Source organism: Lissotriton vulgaris, chromosome 3_1 (genome assembly GCF_964263255.1).
Source record: "Lissotriton vulgaris chromosome 3_1, aLisVul1.2, whole genome shotgun sequence".
Classification (NCBI taxonomy): Eukaryota; Metazoa; Chordata; class Amphibia; order Caudata; family Salamandridae; genus Lissotriton; species Lissotriton vulgaris.
In genome coordinates, this window is record NC_141689.1 from 1352923559 (window position 1) to 1352948780 (window position 25222).

General features: G+C 46.4%; 1 protein-coding gene across 1 annotated transcript in view; it reads left to right on the top strand.

Moving 5' to 3' along the window:
* The first annotated feature begins 2965 nt into the window (after nucleotides 1-2965).
* The window catches only part of DNAH6 (dynein axonemal heavy chain 6), a 2460712-nt gene continuing 2438455 nt past the window's right edge, over nucleotides 2966-25222 (top strand). The window contains exon 1 of the mRNA XM_086961829.1: nucleotides 2966-3189. Coding sequence (XP_086817955.1) covers nucleotides 3076-3189 — 114 coding nt within the window. The 5' untranslated portion in view covers nucleotides 2966-3075. The remainder of the gene's footprint in view (nucleotides 3190-25222) is intronic.

Sequence of the window (25222 nt, forward strand, 5' to 3'; positions counted from 1 at the left end):
ACACCGTGACCTGTATAGGAGTACCACCTGTAGTGGCATCAAACGGGTTACGTATCTGCCTATCAAACCGTTCTTTTAAAGCTGCAGTTTCAGCCCTAGAAGCCTCAAGTTCATGTTGGACCACACCCAACGCACGCAACACATCTTCCAGAGTGGCCATCCCAAAAGCACCCCCTGACCGGGAGAACTAATATACTTGGGTACGTGATTCTGTCACGATCAAGTGTTCTCAGGATCAGGTGATGCTATATGGGGTCCACCTCCAGACTGCCCTATGCTCAGAATTTCAACTACACTGAGCATAAAGTAATCAGGCGAGGGAAAAAAGGAAGAACCGGGACAGGACTGGAACAGGACGGGAGGCTGTAAAGAGAAACAACAGAGAAATACCAGCATTAGTACAAAACAATACTAACTACTCTCCAATGTTCTCGCTAGGACACCACCTACCATGGATGCTAACTACAATCTCTTCTTCTCCCTCTTGGTAGGTAGTGAATAACCTAAATCCACGAAAACCTACATTCTGGAATGCAAGAAAGAAAATTAGCATTCAACCACGCAATCACTCAGCCCAAACCTTCCTCCTTCCGTAACACTGTCACACACACCTTCCAGCCTTCGTGGTGATTCCCATAAAGATTCCCCAATAGTGCAATATCTTCAAAAGAATTAACGAAAATGTCAATCGTGCTCTCCAAAAATCTTCTTAGTGTAGAACCAAATAAACCTTGTCCAAACACAGTCTTATAAACTCTCAGTTCCAAAAAGCCGAATTCCAAATGTTATTATTGCCAAATGGTTTCGCCACAAGTTCAAGGTACCAGAAAGAGTTTTCAAATGCTTTGGCAAGCACCACCGTTCCACACCCAGATTGTAACTCACGGAATCCGGTACCGCGGAATGAATCCAACTCCGCCCGATCCCTGGACTCCGCTAACACCAGCCGGTGCTAGAACAGCGTGCAACAGCCGTTACACGCTCTGAAGAGAAGCCGCCGCTTCCCAATCCTTCTGTTCTCTCAGCCGAGAAAACTCCGATAATTGCGAGGAGCAGCCAGAAGACTCAAACGCTGCTCTTCGCGCAAGTACGCCGGACCAAGGACTTCCAACACACTCAGGTTTCAGTAAAAGCGTACGGCAGCCGCCGCACGCTGACTTTTCCTCGAGAGAGAACTCCGCCTTGATGGAACGCCACCAAGCGGGAATCACAAATGTTCCAAGCTCCGAAATACTGGTCAAAATCACGTACACAGTTCACCAGTACTCAGGTGCCTATATAGACTCTGACTCCTCCCTCTTTGCTAGGCTTTCTGGGGCATGTAGTTCTTTATGTTATTTACAAAGTTTTTATATATAATTCCACCCAGAATCAGAACCATGACAGTTATAATGCACTTAAGAGTATATGGTCTGGCTGCATCACGGAACAGCCTCAGAGAATAGGCTCCGAAAGCTGCTGAGGGGCCCAGCTCATGCTTGGGCGCCCTCTCACACAAAACCAAGCGCTCTGCCTTCAGAATTGATCAGGTCTGCCATAGACGTGACAGATATGTTTATATGTGTCAGTGATTAAAGGTAGATATTGGTAACCTATATCTTAGTAAGGGGTGCATGCACCACCTTACACAGGCTGCAATAGCAGACCTGTTGTGTCATTTTGGAAGGCTTCCCTGGGGTGGCATAATCCATGCTTCAGCCCCTGGTAGGCCTCTGGGGCACCTAGCCCTTGGTACCTATGGTACCACATACTAGGGACTCACAAGGGTACCCCAGTAACCAAACTGGAGTGTACCTAAAGTACATGCAATCATTTTAGAGAGGAAGCAGCTAGGCTGAGGTTTCTGAATAGCAGGGCCCCAGCCAGACTAAAGTCAAAAACTGTGAAACACCAGCACAAAATGGGGGTAACCATAGTAAGCAGATCCCAATCTCCTACAATTGCATTTTAAACCTCTCAACACAGGCAATCCAAAAATGCATTAACAACAAAGTGTGTGTTATCAATTATTATACTCTGAACATACATGCCAACATTTTACAACTGGCAAGTGGGAAATTTTGAAATAAAAATCAGGAGAATGCATTTTCTCCATTGACTTATATCGCTGCAGAGGCAACTTTCTTTCAAAATTTCGGGAGTCTCCTTTATGAATTGGGTCTGCTTGAACGTTAATGGATCACCATTGCTCTCAGCAGCAGGTGCCTTAACCCCCTAAAACAGATTAAAATTAAACCTGTGACCAATTAGGAAACCAGAAAATGTTTTCCATCACACTGTTTCTTGTTGAAAATGACACTGGGGGGAGAGTTTGTAAAAATTATTTATATGCTGTCAATTACTTGTAAATCAGGCTATCCAGTCACGATTTGTTTTGCTCAGTATACATAAAATGACAATTTTACAAATTAAGAGGATAATTTTTTAATTGTTGTCGCTGTTTGTTACATTTTCCCTCTCAAGGTGTAATTTTAAATATACGTTTCGATACGACTTAATTAGCCTTCCAAAGTATAGGACCTTAACTCGTCTATCGGCAAAAAACACGGTCCTGAAAGACGACTTTGACGAACAGGCGAAGAAATGTGCAGTCTAAACTCTATTCAGAACTCCTTAGGCTTTGAGCAGGGTCTGAGTCTGTGCTTTACACATATATGAAAACCTCAGCCTGAATCGTGGGATTATCTCCTATAGTCCTCTGACTGAGCATGACGAGAAGAACGGCATATATGTACAAGTATCAGAAGGGAACGCAAAACAATATATTACAGTAATGATATGCCTGGTAAACCGTAAGGTCTCGGGGTGTTCATATGGGCTCTTGGCGGGCGGCTCGGGGAGAGTGTATAGACCAATGGCTGAGGGAGTGGGCCCACCCTTTCTGCTCCCAGGGTTGGTTGCCATGGTCACACGGATGCAGCAAAGTGAGCCGCGGGCCCCGGAAGCAGCGAAACTCGTTGCTTAGAGACGGTAAACACCGAGGCGCCGGGCACCTGCTGCAGCGGCTCTCGACAGAGGCAACGAAACTTTCTGACAAAAGTTTTCAACTCTTCGAAACGTGCGGCTTCGGCGGTTATGATCTCTAAAAGAGCGAGAGCATCCATGGAGAGTAGACGGGACACCTTGCAAACGCAGCGCCCGCGGCGGGAGTGTGCCTGGAGCCGGACGAGTGCGGAACCGGGTTCAAGGGTAAGCATGGATTGAGAGAGTGCTGGCTGCGCAGCGCTGTTCAAAAGGGAGATGATGTGGGGTTCGCCACGGCTAATCTATTGTTCGGCGCTGACTAAACTGAAGGGGCTCGGCAAAGTGTGTGCCTAGGTCCCGAGTGTGAAGTGTACAACCGCGTGGTGATGGCCTACACTTGGATGCGCGGAAGTAAGGGAGGCAGTACACGGCAATCTAGCTCAGCCAGATGTCACGTGCGACCACGGCTCATTTATTGATACCCTCGGACTGAGCCGGTCACCAGGGGTGCATGGACTGCCACAAAGTAACTCATTAAAGTAACTCTCTGCATCCCTCCCTTATTATAAGTTGTCAACAGAAAAGAAAAGAACAGGTGAGGGAAGAGACAGAACATGAAAACTGAAGTAGTATACAAAGTAGATAAGATAAGCTATTTTATTTTGCTAGATTAATAAAAATCTTTGCAAATGCATTACAAAAAAGATTCCTATTTTAGCGGGTTTCGGGCAACAACAGGGTCTCTAAGCTAAAAAGTCTCTAAGCTACCATCTCAAAAATTTTGTTAGCCGACAGTTAAGCTGGACGTTACTGGGATGGAAGCAAAGCTTAACTGCCTGCCAACAGGACCGGATGCCATGATACCTAAAAAAAAAAGGACGTAATAAAGTGCATCTTATGTCTTTTAAGTTGGGGCAGTTGCAGATAACGTGAGTGATGTCTTCCTTTCCACTTCCACATAGACGACAAGTCGGGGTGCCCTCCTTCCTTTCCCATGGTGGAAGGTGGGGTTTGATCGCAATTAACCCCAGGCGCAACTTTAGAAAGTTTTCCTTCCTACTTATCTTGATTCCGGCACTCAGGTAGGCTTGGGATTTTAGCCTTACATAGTCACTAAGCACTATCCAGCCGTGGGCCTTTTTAATGAGAGTTGCTTTGTCATCTAAAACATATAGCATAGATGTTGTTTTTCTCACAGCTTTTTTGAAAGAAAGATGATCCGTTGGAACAGCCCAGAGTTCAGATAGGCCCAGAACCTGAATAGAGTCAAACAGATAGTCCCTGGCTGGGCATTTTTCTTGATTGAGCAAGGCTTTCCATAGGTGAGAGTTTAAAGATCCTGCCTCAGCACTTCGGATTTTGTGCCAACTTTTGACGTAGGTGCTTCTTCTTTCCACCGTTTGTCTTTGGATCCCAAATTCTAACCGGATTTGAGCCGGGGAGACGTATTTTGGGAGGTGGAAATTTGCTCTGTAGGAGTTGGCTATTATAACGTCTAAAACTGCTGCATCTTTACCATTTAGAGCTTCATTCCCATATGTTAATGTCGGCAGCAATTTGGCCCTCAGAACCTGTAAAAAGGGATCGAGCGTGAGGTCGGGAAGCCGTCTCTTCAGTGACTTCAGGGCTAAATATGTTGTGGTCCCCATGGATTGTAACTGAAGTTTGAATAAGCTTTTATGACCCTTTAGGATTTCTAGGTATTTATAACTTTGTACTTGATCCAAACTTTGTCCGTCAAGGAACCAACTATTGATCTTCTTTTTGTGGTAGTTGACTGCCATAATTTTAGTCTTCTTGAGGTTCATTTTGAGGGAATTCCGAGTAGAAAAACTGCTTGTTGTATTTAGTAGATGCTGAAGACCAATCGGTGTCCTGCTGATTAAGACCAGGTCATCAGCATATAGCAAGTTTGACATTAGCTTGTTTCCCTATTTTGGAGCATGGGATATACAGCTATCCAGCTCCCCAGGCAGGTCGGCCAGAAAAAGATTAATAAAAAGGATCCGGGCAAGGACACACCCCTGCTTGAGGGCTTTTGAGGTCATGATTCGTTTTGAGATGTGTGACCCTGCACCTAGTTTGACCCTGATCCATGTGTCTTTATGCAGCTGTTTTAGCCGGTCCAAAAGGGTGTTTGGTATACCCCACTTATCCAGTTTTCACCAAAGTTTTGAACGATCGATATGGTCGAAAGTAGCTGTGTAGTTACTAAAAAACAGGAAAAGGGGCATTTTTGAAACTTTGGCAGCATCCATTAACAAAGTTAGAGCCAATATGTTAGCCGTATTTCCTTGGCCACTGCGGAACCCAGTTTGATTAATGGGGATAATCGAGTTGTCTGAGGCCAGGAAGTTAACTCGTCCAGGATTGTTCCGGCATAGTATTTAGTGTCTACGTCGAGGAGGGCAATCAGTCGGTAATTATTTGGCTCCTTTCTTTTGCCTTGTTTAAAGATTGGGCTAATAATAGATCCTTTCCAAGATTCCGGAATGGTGACTGTGGTGTTTAAGCCCTTGAAGACTGGTAGTAGAGCCTTGCTCCAAAAGACGGCTTCGTGTTTATACAGTATCGGGGGGATCCCGTTTAGGCCAGGCGCTCCCATATCTCTACCCTTGGTTATTAGGCTTTTTATTTGTTTTTCCGTGGGGGAGTATGCTACCTCCACAGTAAGGTCTGTAGAGTCTAAATCGCCTGCTGTCAGGATCTCTTGTTGCTTATGGATGTTAGTGCTACTGACCAAGTGAGCTTTGGTTGGACAGTTTTGTTATGCTTTACCCTTGTTAGGGGGTTTGGTGTCCGCTACCACGGTGCCTGCTTCCTTATTTGGTTCCCCTCCCTTGTTGTTAAAATGGGCGGAGAGGTAATCTACCCAGTCGGCCTGTGTTATGTAGGAAATGATTCCTGGATGATTCGGTCGCTCTAACTAATGAATTGTTTGCCAAAACTTAGCACTATTGTGTTGCTTGGCATCATGCAATAATTTAACCCACATTTCGTCATTCTGTTGCCTTATTTTTCTCCACATCCTCTTTCTCAATAGTGCCTTTGTTTGTCGAAAAGTAGACCCCAGCTCCAATTTCCCGGGTGTTTTTCGCAATTGCCTAAGGGTTCGGTTTGTGGTGCGTTTGAGGCTCTTAGTTTCCGGGCTGGAGGTCACTTTTATTATTTCGTCATCTGGTTGGATTAATTTGGTCCTGGTCGCAAAGTTACCACTGAAAGTATTAATGAAGTTTTCCCATGTTGTTACAATGGTGGTCCCAGTGCCTTTTTCTCTCTCAAATAAAGTTTTGGCGGAGGCTGATAGAGCTTCAATGTTGTTGGCATTGCACCTTAAGCGGTTTAGATTAGAGACTTCTTCTATTGCAATCGGGTTCCAGGTGTCTAGTGTAGCAGCTGGCCTCGCATTCAACAATACTTCCTGTGGGAGGTGATCGCTCTGGGCCATGGCACCAATTTTGAAGGTTGCTATTTTATCAAACATGGCTAGTGTTACAAATGTGTAATCTAAATTGGAGGATGTTTTTGAAGAGTGAAAAGTAGCAGCTGGTGGATTATCATCCAAGAAGCGGCCATTCAATGCTCTTAAATTTAGATGTTCCAGTTCTAGTAGCAGATGTTTGGCCCATCTTGAGGGTTTGCTATTGTTTGCTTGGCTCTGATTCAGTATGACCCATAGTGATGTAAGTCCGTGCACAGGGCCCCAGGGCTTACCCCAAAAAGGTGTAAATTGAAATTGCCAGCAACGATTATGTGGGCAGTATCTTGCTCGTCCGAAATCCGTTTTATTTCATTTGCCAGCTCCTTTACAGCTTTTTGTTTTAGTTTAGGGTGCACGTGGGTGTTGATTAATATAACTTCTTGTTGAATTTGAGCTTTACTTGTATTGCGTGGCTGCATTGGGTGATGTGATTTTTGCCTCTATTGGTTTAATTGAGCCAATTGTGGTTGTTGAAGGCAACATCATTAGTCCCCTCTAGTAGCGACCAAAATTAGAGGCCTTTGTTGCTGGAACAAAGTAGGAGGAATATCCTTGGAGTTCCTTGGCGTTGTCTTCCCACGTTTCCTGGAGAAGTATTAAATCAAATGTTTTCAAATAATTGACTACTTCGTGGTCGACCAGTTTGGCTGCCAAGCCATTAATGTTCCAAATGCAGAGCTTAATTTGACCTTGCACAAGTGGAGCTGTCTATGGAGTATCACACTCTTGTCAGTTTGGACGATCTGTTAGTATTGTGCTTGTTATTTGCGACCTTACCTCTAGTCCCGATTTCATAATTGAAGTTAATGGCCCTGAGCTTCTGCTTAAATTGGATCCCTCTATACAAGCGGTGAGTTTGCCCGGGGTTCTGCTTCTTGCCCCTCTTAATACTGATGTGGTAATTTTGTCTGGGACGATGGTTGGGGCTTTTAAGAACGGGTTGGATAAGGAGATTTCAAATCAACAGCCATTATTATACCACAGTTTTTGAGTGTGCTTTCCTCTTCCTTGATTTTGTTTTCAATTTCATTTGAGCTCCATCTTGTCCTCGTCACCTCCGGGCCCAGGCAGTTATTATTTGGAAGGAATTCTATGGAAAGTAAGTCCAATGAGTTTCTATTTCCGAGGGTCAGGATGGAGTTTAAGAGTTGTAGAAAGTTCCCTCTATTTAATATGTCATCTCTCCCCCGTGATTCGTATTCCGGAATGAGAATGATACTGACCACTTCTTCGGTTGTACTTTCTTTGATTCTGTAAGTAAGAATTTCGTCCTGTAAGTGGGGCCTTAGTTGCATAGGGTTGTTCTGATCTGCTCCTTGGTTGTTAGATTTACGAGAGATTGACTGGAAGACATATGGAGACTTGGTTTTGCTGGGAGAGCAGCTCCACTTTGCAGGGCCCCCTTCAACTGTTTTTGTTGATCCTCGTTTTTTAACAGGTGAACCTCATTAGATGGTGCCCCCTGGGGTTGACCTTCTGTGATATGTTTCCGGGCTCCTGGATTTTTTACTGTTAATGTTGACTCGTGCCTCTCATTCGTTATTGGGGTGTTCCTTCTAGCTGGGTCATTTGCTATTAGTGTTTGCTCCTGCCTCTCATTCACTGTTGGAATCTTCCTTCTTGCTGGAGTTGATAGTTTTTTAGAAACAACAACGGTCCCATGCAACAAAGACTCAAGCAAAAAGATAAATACAGACACAGTGGATTCTGTATTGAGTGACTTGTCCAGCCGGATAGTAGTCTAAATATGTTTACTTTAAACAAAAATACAAGGAGAATATCCTTCAACAGTCTCACGTTGTGGGGCACAAGCCTGTACCCCAATTAAAAACAAACACTTTAGTACACTCAAAGTGAACAGGAAAGGGCTTTTAGGCAAAAAGCTTAAAGTGTTCTCAAAATCGTAATATGAACATAAATTCTAAGATGCACCTTTACATCAACAAAATATATGATATAGACACTGTATAACAAAACAAGTGATGGACCGAATGTGGATCAATGTCACACATTCAACCCAGTCCAAAGATCTGGGCCCAAATCCATCGTTTTTTTGCACTCCACACCACCCTGGGTTAGACAATGGCGATATGCAAATCAGCTCTGACCCTGTGCCCCATGGGAACAGTCCAGTCCGAACTACAAAAGCCATGTCCTTCCCAGAACGGAATCAAGCATCCGAGGACCGGACCGGTTTCGAGGTAACACCTCTCATCAGCCCGGCTAGCTTGACTCCAGTGGTGTGGAGTGCCTGGGACCCACGTCTGAGCATCCCCAGCGCACTTAGGGCGGAAATTGCAAACAAAACAAGTGATGGACCGAATGTGGATCAATGTCACACATTCAACCCAGTCCAAAGATCTGGGCCCAAATCCATCGTTTTTTTGCACTCCACACCACCCTGGGTTAGATAATGGCGATATGCAAATCAGCTCTGACCCTGTGCCCCATGGGAACAGTCCAGTCCGAACTACAAAAGCCATGTCCTTCCCAGAACGGAATCAAGCATCCGAGGACCGGACCGGTTTCGAGGTAACACCTCTCATCAGCCCGGCTAGCTTGACTCCAGTGGTGTGGAGTGCCTGGGACCCACGTCTGAGCATCCCCAGCGCACTTAGGGCGGAAATTGCAAACAAAACAAGTGATGGACCGAATGTGGATCAATGTCACACATTCAACCCAGTCCAAAGATCTGGGCCCAAATCCATCGTTTTTTTGCACTCCACACCACCCTGGGTTAGACAATGGCGATATGCAAATCAGCTCTGACCCTGTGCCCCATGGGAACAGTCCAGTCCGAACTACAAAAGCCATGTCCTTCCCAGAACGGAATCAAGCATCCGAGGACCGGACCGGTTTCGAGGTAACACCTCTCATCAGCCCGGCTAGCTTGACTCCAGTGGTGTGGAGTGCCTGGGACCCACGTCTGAGCATCCCCAGCGCACTTAGGGCGGAAATTGCAAACAAAACAAGTGATGGACCGAATGTGGATCAATGTCACACATTCAACCCAGTCCAAAGATCTGGGCCCAAATCCATCGTTTTTTTGCACTCCACACCACCCTGGGTTAGACAATGGCGATATGCAAATCAGCTCTGACCCTGTGCCCCATGGGAACAGTCCAGTCCGAACTACAAAAGCCATGTCCTTCCCAGAACGGAATCAAGCATCCGAGGACCGGACCGGTTTTGAGGTAACACCTCTCATCAGCCCGGCTAGCTTGACTCCAGTGGTGTGGAGTGCCTGGGACCCACGTCTGAGCATCCCCAGCGCACTTAGGGCGGAAATTGCAAACAATACAAGTGATGGACCGAATGTGGATCAATGTCACACATTCAACCCAGTCCAAAGATCTGGGCCCAAATCCATCGTTTTTTTGCACTCCACACCACCCTGGGTTAGACAATGGCGATATGCAAATCAGCTCTGACCCTGTGCCCCATGGGAACAGTCCAGTCCGAACTACAAAAGCTATGTCCTTCCCAGAGCGGAATCAAGCATCCGAGGACCGGACCGGTTTCGAGGTAACACCTCTCATCAGCCCGGCTAGCTTGACTCCAGTGGTGTGGAGTGCCTGGGACCCACGTCTGAGCATCCCCAGCGCACTTAGGGCGGAAATTGCAAACAAAACAAGTGATGGACCGAATGTGGATCAATGTCACACATTCAACCCAGTCCAAAGATCTGTGCGCTGGGGATGCTCAGACGTGGGTCCCAGGCACTCCACACCACTGGAGTCAAGCTAGCCGGGCTGATGAGAGGTGTTACCTCGAAACCGGTCCGGTCCTCGGATGCTTGATTCCGTTCTGGGAAGGACATGGCTTTTGTAGTTCGGACTGGACTGTTCCCATGGGGCACAGGGTCAGAGCTGATTTGCATATCGCCATTGTCTAACCCAGGGTGGTGTGGAGTGCAAAAAAACGATGGATTTGGGCCCAGATCTTTTGACTGGGATGAATGTGTGACATTGATCCACATTCGGTCCATCACCTGTTTTGTTTGCAATACCGCCATAAGTGCGCTGGGGTTGCTCAGACGTGGGTCCCAGGCACTCCACACCACTGGAGTCAAGCTAGCCGGGCTGATGAGAGGTGTTACCTCCAAACCGGTCCGGTCCTCGGATGCTTGATTCCGTTCTGGGAAGGACATGGCTTTTGTAGTTCGGACTGGACTGTTCCCATGGGGCACAGGGTCAGAGCTGATTTGCATATCGCCATTGTCTAACCCAGGGTGGTGTGGAGTGCAAAAAAACGATGGATTTGGGCCCAGATCTTTTGACTGGGATGAATGTGTGACATTGATCCACATTCGGCCCATCACCTGTTTTGTTTGCAATACCGCCATAAGTGCGCTGGGGATGCTCAGACGTGGGTCCCAGGCACTCCACACCACTGGAGTCAAGCTAGCCGGGCTGATGAGAGGTGTTACCTCGAAACCGGTCCGGTCCTCGGATGCTTGATTCCGTTCTGGGAAGGACATGGCTTTTGTAGTTCGGACTGGACTGTTCCCATGGGGCACAGGGTCAGAGCTGATTTGCATATCGCCATTGTCTAACCCAGGGTGGTGTGGAGTGCAAAAAAACGATGGATTTGGGCCCAGATCTTTTGACTGGGATGAATGTGTGACATTGATCCACATTCGGTCCATCACCTGTTTTGTTTGCAATACCGCCATAAGTGCGCTGGGGATGCTCAGACGTGGGTCCCAGGCACTCCACACCACTGGAGTCAAGCTAGCCGGGCTGATGAGAGGTGTTACCTCAAAACCGGTCCGGTCCTCGGATGCTTGATTCCGTTCTGGGAAGGACATGGCTTCTGTAGTTCGGACTGGACTGTTCCCATGGGGCACAGGGTCAGAGCTGATTTGCATATCGCCATTGTCTAACCCAGGGTGGTGTGGAGTGAAAAAAAACGATGGATTTGGGTCCAGATCTTTTGACTGGGATGAATGTGTGACATTGATCCACATTCGGTCCATCACCTGTTTTGTTTGCAATACCGCCATAAGTGCGCTGGGGATGCTCAGACGTGGGTCCCAGGCACTCCACACCACTGGAGTCAAGCTAGCCGGGCTGATGAGAGGTGTTACCTCGAAACCGGTCCGGTCCTCGGATGCTTGATTCCGTTCTGGGAAGGACATGGCTTTTGTAGTTCGGACTGGACTGTTCCCATGGGGCACAGGGTCAGAGCTGATTTGCATATCGCCATTGTCTAACCCAGGGTGGTGTGGAGTGCAAAAAAACGATGGATTTGGGCCCAGATCTTTTGACTGGGATGAATGTGTGACATTGATCCACATTCGGTCCATCACCTGTTTTGTTTGCAATAGACACTGTATAAGGCACATAAATTGGTCGACGGCGTTTTGATCCCACTTATAATTCAAAGGGATCATCATCAGGACATTTGGTAAATGCCTAATTAATTGCAAGCCTCTTAAAACCACGTAGAATCCATGGCTATTGGTTGTGCACGAATGAAAAGTGGAGGTCGCCAATATCGGGATCCAACCGCTCGGCTCGGGAATCCGATCGTTTAAATGTTGCTGGGAGTACCGGTTCAGTCGGTATCTGGTCCCGCTCGATAATGCGATCCACAGCTTACAGGTACAAGCTCGGCCGAGCTTGCACCTGTAAGCTGTGGATCGCATTCGTGCACAACCAATAGCCATGGATTCTACGTGGTTTTAAGAGGCTTGCAATTAATTAGGCATTTACCAAATGTCCTGATGATGATCCCTTTGAATTATAAGTGGGATCGAAACGCCGTCGACCAATTTATGTGCCTTATACAGTGTCTATATCACATATTTTGTTGATGTAAAGGTGCATCTTACAATTTCTGTTCATATTACGATTTTGAGAACACTTTAAGCTTTTTGCCTAAAAGCCCTTTCCTGTTCACTTTGAGTGTACTAAAGTGTTTGTGTTTAATTGGGGTACAGGCTTGTGCCCCTCAACGTGAGACTGTTGAAGGATATTCTCCTTGTATTTTTGTTTAAAGTAAACATATTTAGACTACTGTCCGGCTGGACAAGTCACTCAATACAGAATCCACTGTGTCTGTATTTATCTTTTTGCTTGATTCTTTGTTGCATGGGACCGTTGTTGTTTCTAAAAAATTGCTCCCTGAGGTCCTGTGCTGACTTACTTGGGGTTCCCTTGTTGTTTCAAACACACAGGAGTTGATAGTGGCCCCAAGGTGGTAGACTTATTTGCCAAGGGCTCTAACCGCAGTAACGGGTGGTTTGCTCAATATGTTTAAGGCAAGAGATAGTTTTTTTTTATTGCGACCCTTGTGTGAGGTGTAGAGTTTTTATATGAAGCAGCCGTTTTTATTGGGGCCATTTTTGGCATTGCGTCACTATCTACAGCAATGTTGGAAGAGCTAGATGCTGTTGGTTCAGTTTTTTTGAGTTCAGACAAGGTGATCCCTCCCTTGTGCTGATCCTCTGTAAATGTAAGGGACGATGGAGCGCTGCCTTTTATTTCTAATAAAGATTCCCTAACATAGTTGGTCGTGTTGTTAGCTTATCATTTATTGGTGCACAGGTGCATTCAAGATGGATGGTTTGGCTTCCTAGCAGCGCTTCTTGTCCCCGCTTGATGAAGTTATTGAGCTCTGATAGTTTAATCTCGATCCCTGACGTAACTAACATCAGCCAATGTCTGAAGGACTGTAAGCTGTAAGTCCATTTTATGTGATTGATATTGTAGAACTGTGGTTGAATATTGCATTGAGCTTAAAATTGCAGCCCAAATTGAGTCAGTGGGCGCAATATTGCTGAAACTGCTTCTTTCTGCAGTGGTGTGTTAAGTGGTACAGTAGATGTGTTATTTTGAGCAGGTTTTAGATTATATGAAGCAACGAGTTTGGAGATAAATGCGGACAAAACGAAATTCATGATCTTCAACCCTCCGGCATCTACTCGTCCGAATCCTATACTGGGCACAGTGAGACTAGAAACGTTAGCGACCTTTGAGTATTTGGGGTTACCATAAATGAAAATCTGTCTTGGGGCCCCCAACAAATAAAATCTCAAATATAACTGGCTCAGCTTGCGGGGGGAATACTCTAGCTCTCCAACACGTCTACCTACAAACCCATTAAACCACCGTTGGAGATCTACAAGACTCAGGCAAGGGCTGCAATCTTGTATGGGGGGGAGTTGTGGGGGCATTTGTTCAGGCCCGAAATTGCCAAAACAGAAAATACATTTATCAGACAGCTATTGGCACTCCCACAAAGCACCCCGCTATTACCTTTTAAGGTTGGGCTTAGGCCTGAGATCTATCGAAGCCGAACTAGCACTTAAACCCCTGAGGTTCTGGCGTAGGCTCTGGACAATGCCAGAATTGCTGAACTACAGGCTTGAACTGAAGGAAATACTAAGCAGCAATAGTGTAGCAAAAATACCCTGGCTTAGGTTCCTAAAAGAGGAATTCTTAAGACTGGGACTGCCTGATATGTGGTATGATCCGGAAAGGAGCTGCTAGGAGGTTTCGTGAAAGTCGCTTACCAAGATTTTCATGGAGGAGAAACTTACTGCAGTCCAGTCCGCTCCTAACGTAGGCACCCTAATTAATTCTTTTTTAACATTCAAAGATTTTTATTTCTTTGAGGATTTCTTGGATGTCATTTATCCTATTACATCAAGGAAACTTTAGCTTCAATGGAGATACAGTACTCTACCCTCAAGAGCTTTTACGAGTAAATGGTCAACTACTTCCATTAAGATTTGTCCAGTGTGTAGCTGTGACCTAGAAGATGAACTTCATATATTGTTTTTTTGTCCAGCTTACACAAAACCGAGGAAGTATTGGCTAGTACCTCTCTGTAAAACTTTGGGTTTTGTACAGTGTAAATATGCTTTTAGAATTTTAAAAATAGATACATCGAGGCATATGTTATTCGCAGTCTCTCAGTTCTTGCTGGCTATGTGGACCAAACGTAGACGTTTGATTGCTACTGAATGTTAAATTCTCCTTTACGCAATATTGGTTTATTGTAATCATGTTTTACTCCAGTATGATCAATTTTTATTTCTAAGGTGTCTATGTTTATGAATTGTGTTTTAGCCTTCTATATGTTTTAATCTGTACTCTTTTTAAGGCAAAAAAGCAGAAATAAAGATTCCTTGATGATGATAGTTTAATCTCGATCCCTGACATAAAATCAGCCAATGTCTGAAGGACCGTAAGCTGTAAGTCCATTGTATGCGATTGATATTGTAGAGCTGTGGTTGAATATTGCATTGAGCTTAAAATTGCAGCCCAAATTGAGTCAGTGGGCGCAATATTGCTGAAATTGCTTCTTTCCTGCAGTGGTGTGTTAAGTGGTACAGCAGATTGTGTTATTTTGAGCAGGTTTTAGATTATATGAAGCAACGAGTTCCTCCCACTCCTGTGAGGCCAGGAAAGACAAGTCCGGGCTTGATATATGCGAGTCTTCATAAGGAGACATCATGTGGCGTTCTGATAGTTTAATGGCCAAGGATTTATGGGGGACCCCAAGGCAATTTGATGCACTTGATTCGCCTGACTTTGATTTATTCTGCTGGAGTGGGGAGCTGTTTTTTGGCGACAACAAGGGAACCATTTCCAATCGAGCTGGTAGCTGGTTCTAGGGCGTGACCCCTAATGTGTCAGTTACAGCTCTTGCCCCTATTTCCTCTTCAGAGGCATTTTCAACTAGCCTGGTATCAACAGTGCTTTTTGGTGAAGTCTGTCCATCTGTAGCGGATGTTTTCCTTTGGCCGGTTTTGACTTGATTTTTAACTTGATTATTGAATTGGTGAGGTGAGGTTTGAGGTTGGATTTAAATGACGTGATAGGTGACGTAGGGGGAGCCTGATAGGCTGACTGATTGGTTGGCTGATTAGGCTGGCTGATTGGTTGGCTGATGTCGGCGGCACTCTTTGGTGGAATCTGGTCGTCTGTCGTAGATGTTTTTCTTTGATGGGTTTCAACTTGATTTTCAACTTGGTTATTAAATTGGTGAAGTGAAGGTTGGGATTGAGGCTCAAATGGTGTGATAAGTGACGTGGGAAGGGCCTGATCGACTGGCTGAATGGTTGGCTGATTAATTGGATGATGAGTTGGTCCAAATTTCTCTGGCTGTAATGGCGATTGCAACCCTCAAGGGTGTGGACTTCATATAACCGGACGCCCGAGACATTTTGGTTTCTGTCGAGGGCAAGAAGATTTAATGTGGATTTTGCCCGACGGACAACTAGATATTAACTAATCATAAGCAGGATAAAGCTGTTACACTCTGGTGTACCCAGATAGTCACAAAAGCATAATGAAATTCAATCAGCATTGGAAATGTATCAAGACCTGTAATAGAGTAGAAGCCCAAGATTCTAGCCTGGTATTTACCAAGGAAAAAATACTTTGAAACCATTCCGCAGGAAACTGCATTCTTGCTGCGAGGGTGTATTTAGGGCCAGGCACTGTGTTGCTATTGGCCGCAAGGCGCAACACACTATTCAGAAGCAGCTGGTAAGAGGTTAGGGGCTGGGAGGGGTTCTCACCACACCGAATCTCCTTGCTCTCAGCTGGAATGTTTGTGACCGAGTCTCCTTCCTGCCTCTCCTTGCAGCTTGTGCCTTGTGGTTCTGACGTCTGTGCCCCTGCCCGAGCTATTAGTTCCCCCAGGGCCTCTGATACCTGCGCTCGTTGGTGTTTTCTTTCACTCGGGCTCCAATATCCGCCCCAGGCCTGCTGGAGGCGTTTCTCTCTTTCCCTCCCCATCAGGCTTCCTATGATCATGGCTCGTGTTACATAACGTTCTTGTGCTCATTCTTTCCCCTCAATCCCACCCCTCAAATGTTTGCTCCTGCCAGGCTTCTGATGTCCAATATTCAGATTAAGGGAAACTGGGAAATATGAAGTGTCTCAGATCGATTTATGTATTTACACTTATGTGCTTAGGGGCTTAGGTTTGTGTGCAAGGGTATATGGAGAGAGTCACTGCAGCACAGAGTCACTCACAAACCGTCTTTGGAAAGCTATTTATTTTCTCTACATGTGCCAAAATAAGTGAACGCCACTACCTGCACTAAAACAGTCTTAAATTAGCAGGCCATCGGCCATCAACCAGCTGTCAAGCGGGCCCACATCTCCAATATAGGCTACCTTTCTCCATTCTTCCCTGAACAGAGAGCGTGTCGAACCTTTTTCCCATGTTTTGATTCCAGAAGGCAAGTCCAACTTCCTAATGGCACTTAATGCAACTGCTTGATATCATGCACTGACCAGGTAACAGGATAAACCATTTGGGAAGTGTTTTGCTGCATGGTAGGCCTGCTGAATGTGTTTGCTGCAGTGTGCCTGTGTGTCTGCAGGTTGTGTGTATTTGTTTACAGGGTTCGCATATCTGTAAGGTATGTGCTATCAGCAGATTGTGTAGGGTGGAATTGTGCGTGTTTGGAAGGTGTCTGTGTTTGTCATTGCAGTGTTGAGTGCAGGGGTACACGTGTCTCTGCATTGGGTTGTGTGTGTATCAAAGGGGGAAGGTGTGTGCATGTCTGTACCTCAAGGTCTGTCTCTCTGTGTCGGAGTGTGTGTCTGCAGGGACTTTCTCTGCATACTCTGTGTGTCTGTGCAAGGGGGTTTGTGTTTCTTTTCCATAATGTGTGCTCTCTTCCAGGGTGTGTGTATCAGTGCCCGTCTGTGTGAGTGTCACTCCCAGAGTGTGTCTGTCTCTACAGGGAGGGTTTGTGTGTCTGCCAGGGAAACTGTGTCTGTAGTTGGGTACTGTGTCTTAAGGTGTGTGTGTGTGTGTCTCTCAAGAAGTGTGCATCTGCCGTGTCATGTGTGCAGGGTTACATGTGTGTCTGCAGGGTTTCATGTGTGTCTCCACTAATGTGTATGTCTCTGTCTGGCTTGTGCATCTGTGCAGTGGCAGTGTGTGTTTAGTGGACTTGTGTGTGAGCAGTGGGTTTGTGTGTGCAGTCTGAGGGATACTGAGTCACAGTGCTACTACTGGGTTAAGGCAGGACTACAAATGGCCTTTGACTTTATTGCAGACATGACTTTCCAATGTTCCTTAGGGCTGGTGAATAAAGCTGTTCACATGTTGGCCCGATATATTACTCTGAAGCAAATTGGCTTCAATGTACCCAAATATTTTGCTGTGAGAAAAGGGAAAAAGCTCATGAATTGGAAAATAATTTGCTTCAAAATCATATTGCAGAGATTATAGTTTAAAAAAAGCATTAAGTGCTGTGAACTATCTTCAGGCTCTTCAATCACTGACCAACCGAGACAACACAATTTAATGTTAAATTCCAAAATTGTTTTTTTTCTTTTTTTGCTTTGACTGGTCCTCACCTACATCATTTATTTCTCTCTATTTGTTCTACTATTTCAAACCGTTACTGAAAAATCCTATATTAATAGAATTTATTAGCTACTCCGTGAGTGAGCTCCCTCAGTTGTATTAGTGACTACGAGAGGGTTTATTTTTACCCTTATAGAATCTCTATGTGCTTTTCTCACAGCTGTGAGTGTTGTTATAGCCATCATTCAGAGCACCTTCTCCTAGCGATGGTGACATTTTTTTTTAATCTCCGGGAGAGTGAATTTACCTATGTAGTCAAGGTGTGATAGGGCTTCAACTTTGCCCATAAGCTCCTCGGTTGTGACAGAGCTTTTTGCAGCTCCCCTTACAGTATAGAGCGACTGAGAGGTTATTAATCCTCCCCTATTAGCCCTCTTTTCTCTAGGTGGCTTTAACGGAGAACCTTCCATTTCTCTTAAAGTGATCCCAGCATAATGGAGGCATGTGAGGGAAATTTTCCAGTCCCTCTGCAATGAACTCCCCTATATGCCAGGAATGGCGGAGAGAGATAATCGTATAATTACTGGTTCCGCCTCCTCATTTTCCTCATGCAGTTTCAAAGGGCCACATTAAGTCAAAGTAATTGCGCAGGTTACTTTCTGTTTCAACCTGTCCTTTTTGTGAAATCACTGATGACTCTTTAGTGATGAGAGAGATGGACAGTTGCTTTGTATCTTGGGTTCTAGAGGGCACACAGGCTTAAGGGCCATATGCATCAACACATTTTCCCATAGACCCAGAATGGGCAAAACCCTTTGATGCATCTGGCCCTAAGTACCTCTCCCCAGCATGGAGGTCCTGCATGTCATGCTTCCTTGCTTTTAATGCATCACTGAATTTCCTTGTTCTACGTCTGTGGATGTCGCAGGCCCAATCAGAAAACAGCTGAGGGATCTGTTCATCTGACCGTGGAGTTTATATTCCTCTATCTTGTTACTACTAACACCCCTGCATACACCAATTTTCGAAAACAGACCCCCCTCATTATATCAGCAGTACATATTAGACACAACTGCTAGCACCATCCTGTGCACAGCATGGTAACAGGTCATTCAGTTGTTTCAGTATTTTCCCTTCAGCAGCACATCCAGAGTGAGCTACGCGAGCATATCAACTTGTAGTACACATTTGACAACTCTTGGCCCAATCATGCCCACAACGCAGCCTTGTATTGTTCTACCTTAATGGGACATTCATTCAATCTATGCTGCATCTATATCCACTTACCAATATACATATAAACCATCCTGAAAACATTAACTTAAACTTACCACACCCAAATACAGATAAGATATTAAAGCTATATACTGGGCAAAGATGTTCGTGCTCGCCCTTGTGATTGATGTTATTGATAGGTGGGACAAGTAGATTTTTTTAGGACAAGTAGATTTGAGTTGCATTTCGTCCCTAGGACAAGCAGTTTATTTTATAAATTCGACACCCCTGAACCCTTTTACATTTGTGCTCTTTGAATAGATTGCTGTGCCCAGATCTTTCAAAAACGCAAATTTTGTGTACATTTTGGGTTGAAAAGTGCATTTTTTTTTCTTTTGAAAGGCCCGTCAATACTTATAAGAGCACAGTCCCCTTGTCTCCCTTGTGTATCTGGTGGCTGCGTAGGGTTAAACTGGTTGATAAGTGGTTGATCCGCCCGTTCTTGGCTTTGCACTGGCGTCATCGCCATTAATGGGAGAGTCTGTGCCAAACCAGATGCTGATAGGCCCCGTGGCTGGGATACTTACTGGCATACTTTCTGTGCTCTTTTTAATAGATACTGACCCCAGTCATAGGCCAGTTGACTCTTCTGTGCTTGCTTTAGCATTACCTTGTTTTTGTTTGGACTTTGATTTTGACTTCAAGGGGGTCATCCGTACTCGGCCCTATCTCATGACTGACTCTGTGGGCCGTGTCTGGTTTACCACGTTTAACATACAATATATGGGGAATTTGAGTAGGCTGTACAGGTAGGAAGCTCGTAGGGGTTCCAGATAGAAGCTTAGTCGGTGGAAAAAGGAGTGTCTGCCGATGTCCCAATTGCTGAAGCTGCCAGGCGCTGATATAGCAGACTTGCTCTTCACACGTTTCCTTGCACCTGGAAAATGCCTGCCACAGATGTGGGTGCCGGCTCCTGAACAAGCTGCTGATCACGCGCCTCTCCTCTCCTCTTTGCTCTCTTCTCGCTGCTCATCCCAGGCTGCCCCGAGTACCAGCCCAGCAGCCCAGAAGCCCAGCAGCCCAGCAGGGAGGACCTCAGCCTTACTTAGCCTTACTTAGCCTCAGCACTGCTTAGCCCCCCTAATGTCGCACAGGGTGCTACACTACACTGCAGTCCAGACTAGGGGGGGCCAAGAGGTTGATGAAGGGCCGATGAAAGTGCTGGTGCTGGTCCTGATGAAAGTGCTGGTGAAAGGGCTGAGAGGGCTTCTGTCAAAGCTGGTGAGGCTCAAGGAGACCGGGAAGGTGGAGGGCGAGGGATGAGGCGTGGACAGTTATTGGTTGTTAGTTGATTGGGGCCTGCCGCCGCTCTCTGCAAGAAGTGATGGGGCGCAGGTCAACCGTGTCCAACCGCCCGCCTCCGCAACTTTTCAGCGCAGTCTCGCTGATGTTGCCGCCAGCAGAACTCCAGCAGAGCTGAGCCACAGACCCTTAAACCACGATGGCCGCCTCCTCCACTGCCCCCATGCCGTAGGTGGTAAATGATGGAAATGGAGGCAGCGTAAAGGCGGCAGGGGGCAAGCAATATCGGGCAGGTTTCGGCAGATGGTGACAGAGGCTGCAACAGGCAGCAACGAGGTGAGGAAAGCTTGTGACAAAGCAGCACAACACAGCAACACGGCAACAGGAACAAGGCCGGCCGAAACTGCTGATCGGCTGCAGTGGCTTAATGGTAAATTGGATAAGTGTCAAGAAGCAGACCCCCAGACCCACAGTCCCCGCTTACCGCTTGCTGCCTTCCGCTTCCACTACACCTCCTGTATTCTGGTGGTCCGTCGGTCCAGTGTGTGAGACCACAGGTAGCAGGAGTGGTTAGGCTGCAGGGAACAAGCTGCGGATAGGGAGGTGATAATGGGGGCTGTGGAGTGCTTGTGGAGCGTGAAGGTCCAGGCAAGAAAGTCAGGAGTTGCTCCGCTCTGCTCTGCTTGCAATCTCCAAACCGCCAATCTGGGTAATTAGGCAGATAAGGGGATGGCGGTAGCGCTCATTGTTGGTGGTCTGCGGCCCCGTTCTATCGTAGGGCCCGGTGCGCAGGTAACCGCAGAGGAGCTAAGAGCCGGCTGAGAGCGGGGAAATCAGCAAGTGAGCGGGTGGGGAACGGGGGTCGGAGCCGTCAGCAGTTTTCGGCACCTTCAGCATCCTTCCAGCTCGCTTCCTCCTGCTTCTGCTTCTACACCGCGCCTCTACTGGTCTAACAAAGACGTAGCACAGGGCTAGGTGGCACAGTGTTAGGTCATAGTTTTCAGTGGTCTTATACAGAGTATGCATAGCTGCATCAACATAGAAAGGCTTTTAGCTTCTGACTGGGAGCAGGGTTCAGCCGCAGCAGGTAGCGCGGACTCCTCGGTTCTGGCACTGGACTGGCGCTGGGCGTGTTTTCAGTAAGTCCTGGCCAGCACCGCTGAAGGAGAGACTTCTGGAATGCTGCGGGGTGACTCGGTGGCCACCGCCAGCAGGGAGGAGGTGTAGGGTCGAGGTTATGCCCTGGACAGAGATGACGCGGCCACAGGGGGTGAAGAGTAAGTCCTTTTATTCACAGAGGGAGAGCAAGCGTTCATACATAATCCTCTGCCCCACTTTATGCGCCGCCTCCCACATTCCCATGAGGCACCAGCGCAGGTCACGTGGATGTAGAGCACTAGACTGCAACTGTAATCAAAAAGGTCCACCTCCAAGAAAGGGGGGGTTAGTGTGTATTCCGTTGACCTTGGAATATACACATATGGTTAAAATACCCCTCACACACCAAAAGGGCCCTTGGTGTCATGCTTCATCATCGGGGTCTTCCCGCCCGGCTGCCGGACGGGGCAGTGCTGCGACAAGCGACTACACTGGAGCACCTTTTTAAATTGTGGGTGCTATGTGAGTGAATGGAGTGAGTGTCAGTGGGGTCAGGGGTGATAGACAAGTGATGTTAAAAAATACCTGGCCTAGTGATACAAAAACTATTTAATAAACACTGGCTGGTATTGTTAAAAAAGTGGTGTCACTCACTAGTGTGTCGCCACAGTGGGTCTTATTACAAAAAGGTGAAAAAAGGGATCAATTTGCCACGGACGGAGGAGGAAGCATAACGAGGCTGGGGATTTGGACCCCTATAATACCCTTCGGTCTAGTGCTGGCCCATGAGGCACTGTCCCTCATCATAACGAGCATACTACATGAGTATCTCACTACATAGTTAGGGAAGTGTATCGAAATATAAAATATATATACATACACATTGATCCCTTTTTTCACCTTTTTGTAATAAGACCCACTGTGGCGACACACTAGTGAGTGACAGGGGGATCTTTTACCCCGGTCCTGACGAAGGGGCATGTCGCCCCGAAACATGTCGACCCACACAGGAAAGTAAGCTCATAATCCCGCTTACCCTTTCCGACACCACTTTTTTAACAATACCAGCCAGTGTTTATTAAATAGTTTTTGTATCACTAGGCCAGGTATTTTTTAACATCACTTGTCTATCACCCCTGACCCCACTGACACTCACTCCATTCACTCACATAGCACCCACAATTTAAAAAGGTGCTCCAGCGTAGTCGCTTGTCGCAGCACTGCCCCGTCCGGCAACCGGGCGGGAAGACCCCGATGATGAAGCATGACACCAAGGGCCCTTTTGGTGTGTGAGGGGTATTTTAACCATATGTGTATATTCCAAGGTCAACGGAATACACACTAATCCCCCCTTTCTTGGCGGTGGACCTTTTTGATTACAGTTACTTTTGCAAGAGGAGGACGTGCCCACCTCGGTGCCACATAGCACCACCTCTTCCTCCCCCCTTTTCATTTCCTGAGCACTAGACTGCAACACCACATATCTCCCCCTTTAATAACAATGCAACAGGCATAGGAACAATTCTCCCATCTACATGAACTGCATAACGGTGGGTTGTGCGTGAGCACTTCTCCGCCCAGTCTCTGCGTGGTGACCACTCATCGGAGGAGTCCCGGGTATCTGCATTGTCAGCTCAGGGTGAAGATTGTATGGGCCCCCTGGAGCTCTATGTGGTAAAGTCATTGTATCTTCTTGAGAGTGTATCGTGGAGAGAGATCCATTGGCCTGCCACTGCAGGACCTTGTTGGATTTTGCCATTCTGCTGTGTGACCATACTTTGCAGTCGCTTAGTAGTGTTAAGCGGGAATACAGTTCTTGGACTTGAAGGGGTGGGCTGAATTTTCGGTCACCTTTCTTGCCGACGTGGCCCCGTTTCACTCTTACCCAGTCCCCTCTGGGTAAAGAGACCCCTCGCACTCCGTGCATCTTGTCGTAAATGTCCTTATGTATCTTTTGGGCTTTCTGTATGTTGCTTCTGACAACTGCAGGTGACCAGCGACTTTGAAGTTTTAAATCCATCCATGCCAGGTTGTCCCTTGTGAACGGCTGTATCCAGTGAGGGAGGGAATGATGCGATAAGCCCACACAGTGTTTATATTTTTCGTCTCCCAGTTATTGCCTGTGCTGATGGCTGCCTGGACTGAGCCCATGAGGACTCGTTTGAACCGGTCTGCTTGGCCGTTGCCAGCTGGGTGATACACTGGCGTGTGTTTGTTCCGGATGCCATTTCTCCATAGGAATGCTATCCACTTTTCCAAGGAGAACTGGGGACCATTGTCTCTGTTGAGGACTCTTGGAATACCTTCCCTCAAGAATGTGTTTGTCAAGAAGGTGATGACGGCACCTGTGTCCACTTTTTCACAGATCTCCATGTCGGGCCACTTGGAGTATCTGTCGACGAGGACAATCACGTATTTAGGTACTTCCCACGAGTCCAGGATGGGGCCCTGTTCTGACATGGTTTTTGGCTCTATTTCGGAGTGATGATGACTTTAAGCTTGCTAACATCTATAATCTGTATTCTTACCTTGTGTTGGCCCTTTTAAGCCCTTTCTTCCAGACCTAGAAGAGGATAGCTGCTTTATATGATGATAGATCCCTTATTCTTGACTCTAATCCATCTATTGCCTGTTGGCTTTGACATAATTATGTGTCCTTTCATTATCCTGCCTATAGTAGAGGGTGGATCCTGTAGTCCTGACTTTATATTACATATTGGTATGGTTTGTGAAGGTACTCTGACAGAGCTAAGGGTTATTTCATCCTTCTCAGTCCTACAAGGCCCAGAACTAGAGAGACTCCATTTTGCTTTCTGTCCCTGCAGAGCTGAGATGCTTGCAGGGTAAAGGTAATGTTTATAGTTAAGGCTTTTGTCCGCTAGGGGAAAACCAGCCAGGACTGGTTTTTATCGGAAGAATGTGTTTGTCTCTTGGGCCCAGACGTAACATGCAGATGGCGCTGCGGTTGCGCAGAGAGTTCTGGAGCTAGCACAGGAATTCGGTGGGAGGCAGCCCTCTGTTGGAAATTTCCATGAGGGGAGAGGATTCCATATTAGCGAATTACAGGAGAGGAGGAGTGGTCAGTTTGGTTCTTGAAGAGTGAGGAGTAGAATGGTTGCTGGAGCTGAAGAGTACAGTTCAGTTCAATTGGTTTTCTGGAATGGAGAGAGAAGGCAGATAATTGCTGAAGCTGGAGAGAGCAGTCATATGAACAAAGTTTGAACTGTCAGCTGGAGCTGCCAGCTTATCAGGATGCATTCAGTCAGATGGAGGAGTTGAAGCTGCCAGCTGGAGCAGTTGAGCCAGAGGAGTGAAGCTGTGGTGACGGAGGGAGAGAGAGAGAGCCCTGATTCCACCAGAGAGAGAGAGAAACATTCCTTCTAATAGGTGAGGTAGTCTGAACTAGTTTGCTTTACACTTACACTTTAATCTTGTCTTTATTCCCTAGGCTATTGTATGTCTAATCCTTTTTCTTTCAGCGGTGTGTTACAGTTCCTGTTAGTTACAGAGACCCCGCAGATCTGTGTATGTGTCTATTCCTATTTTATTGTTATTGTAATAAAAATACCCCAGTTCTTAGTGAACCAGTGTGCATGTGTTGTTCTTATGATAGAGCTAACCTTTCTTCTAACCAGATGCTATAGCAACTGATGGATCAAAAGGAAATAGGAGCGCTTAAATCAGGGAATAACTTTTGCATACAGTGTGTGTCTCTTGTTCTTAAAGCGCAGGTAACCTTTCCTTCTAGTCAGGTGTTACAACCAGAACAGATGCTGCCCCTGATCAGGTAAGTAGCCACTGAATAATTAGGGAGAGAGAGGAGCCCTTGAGCTAGGGAAATAGTTATACACTTAGTAATTCGGCCATTCCATAAAA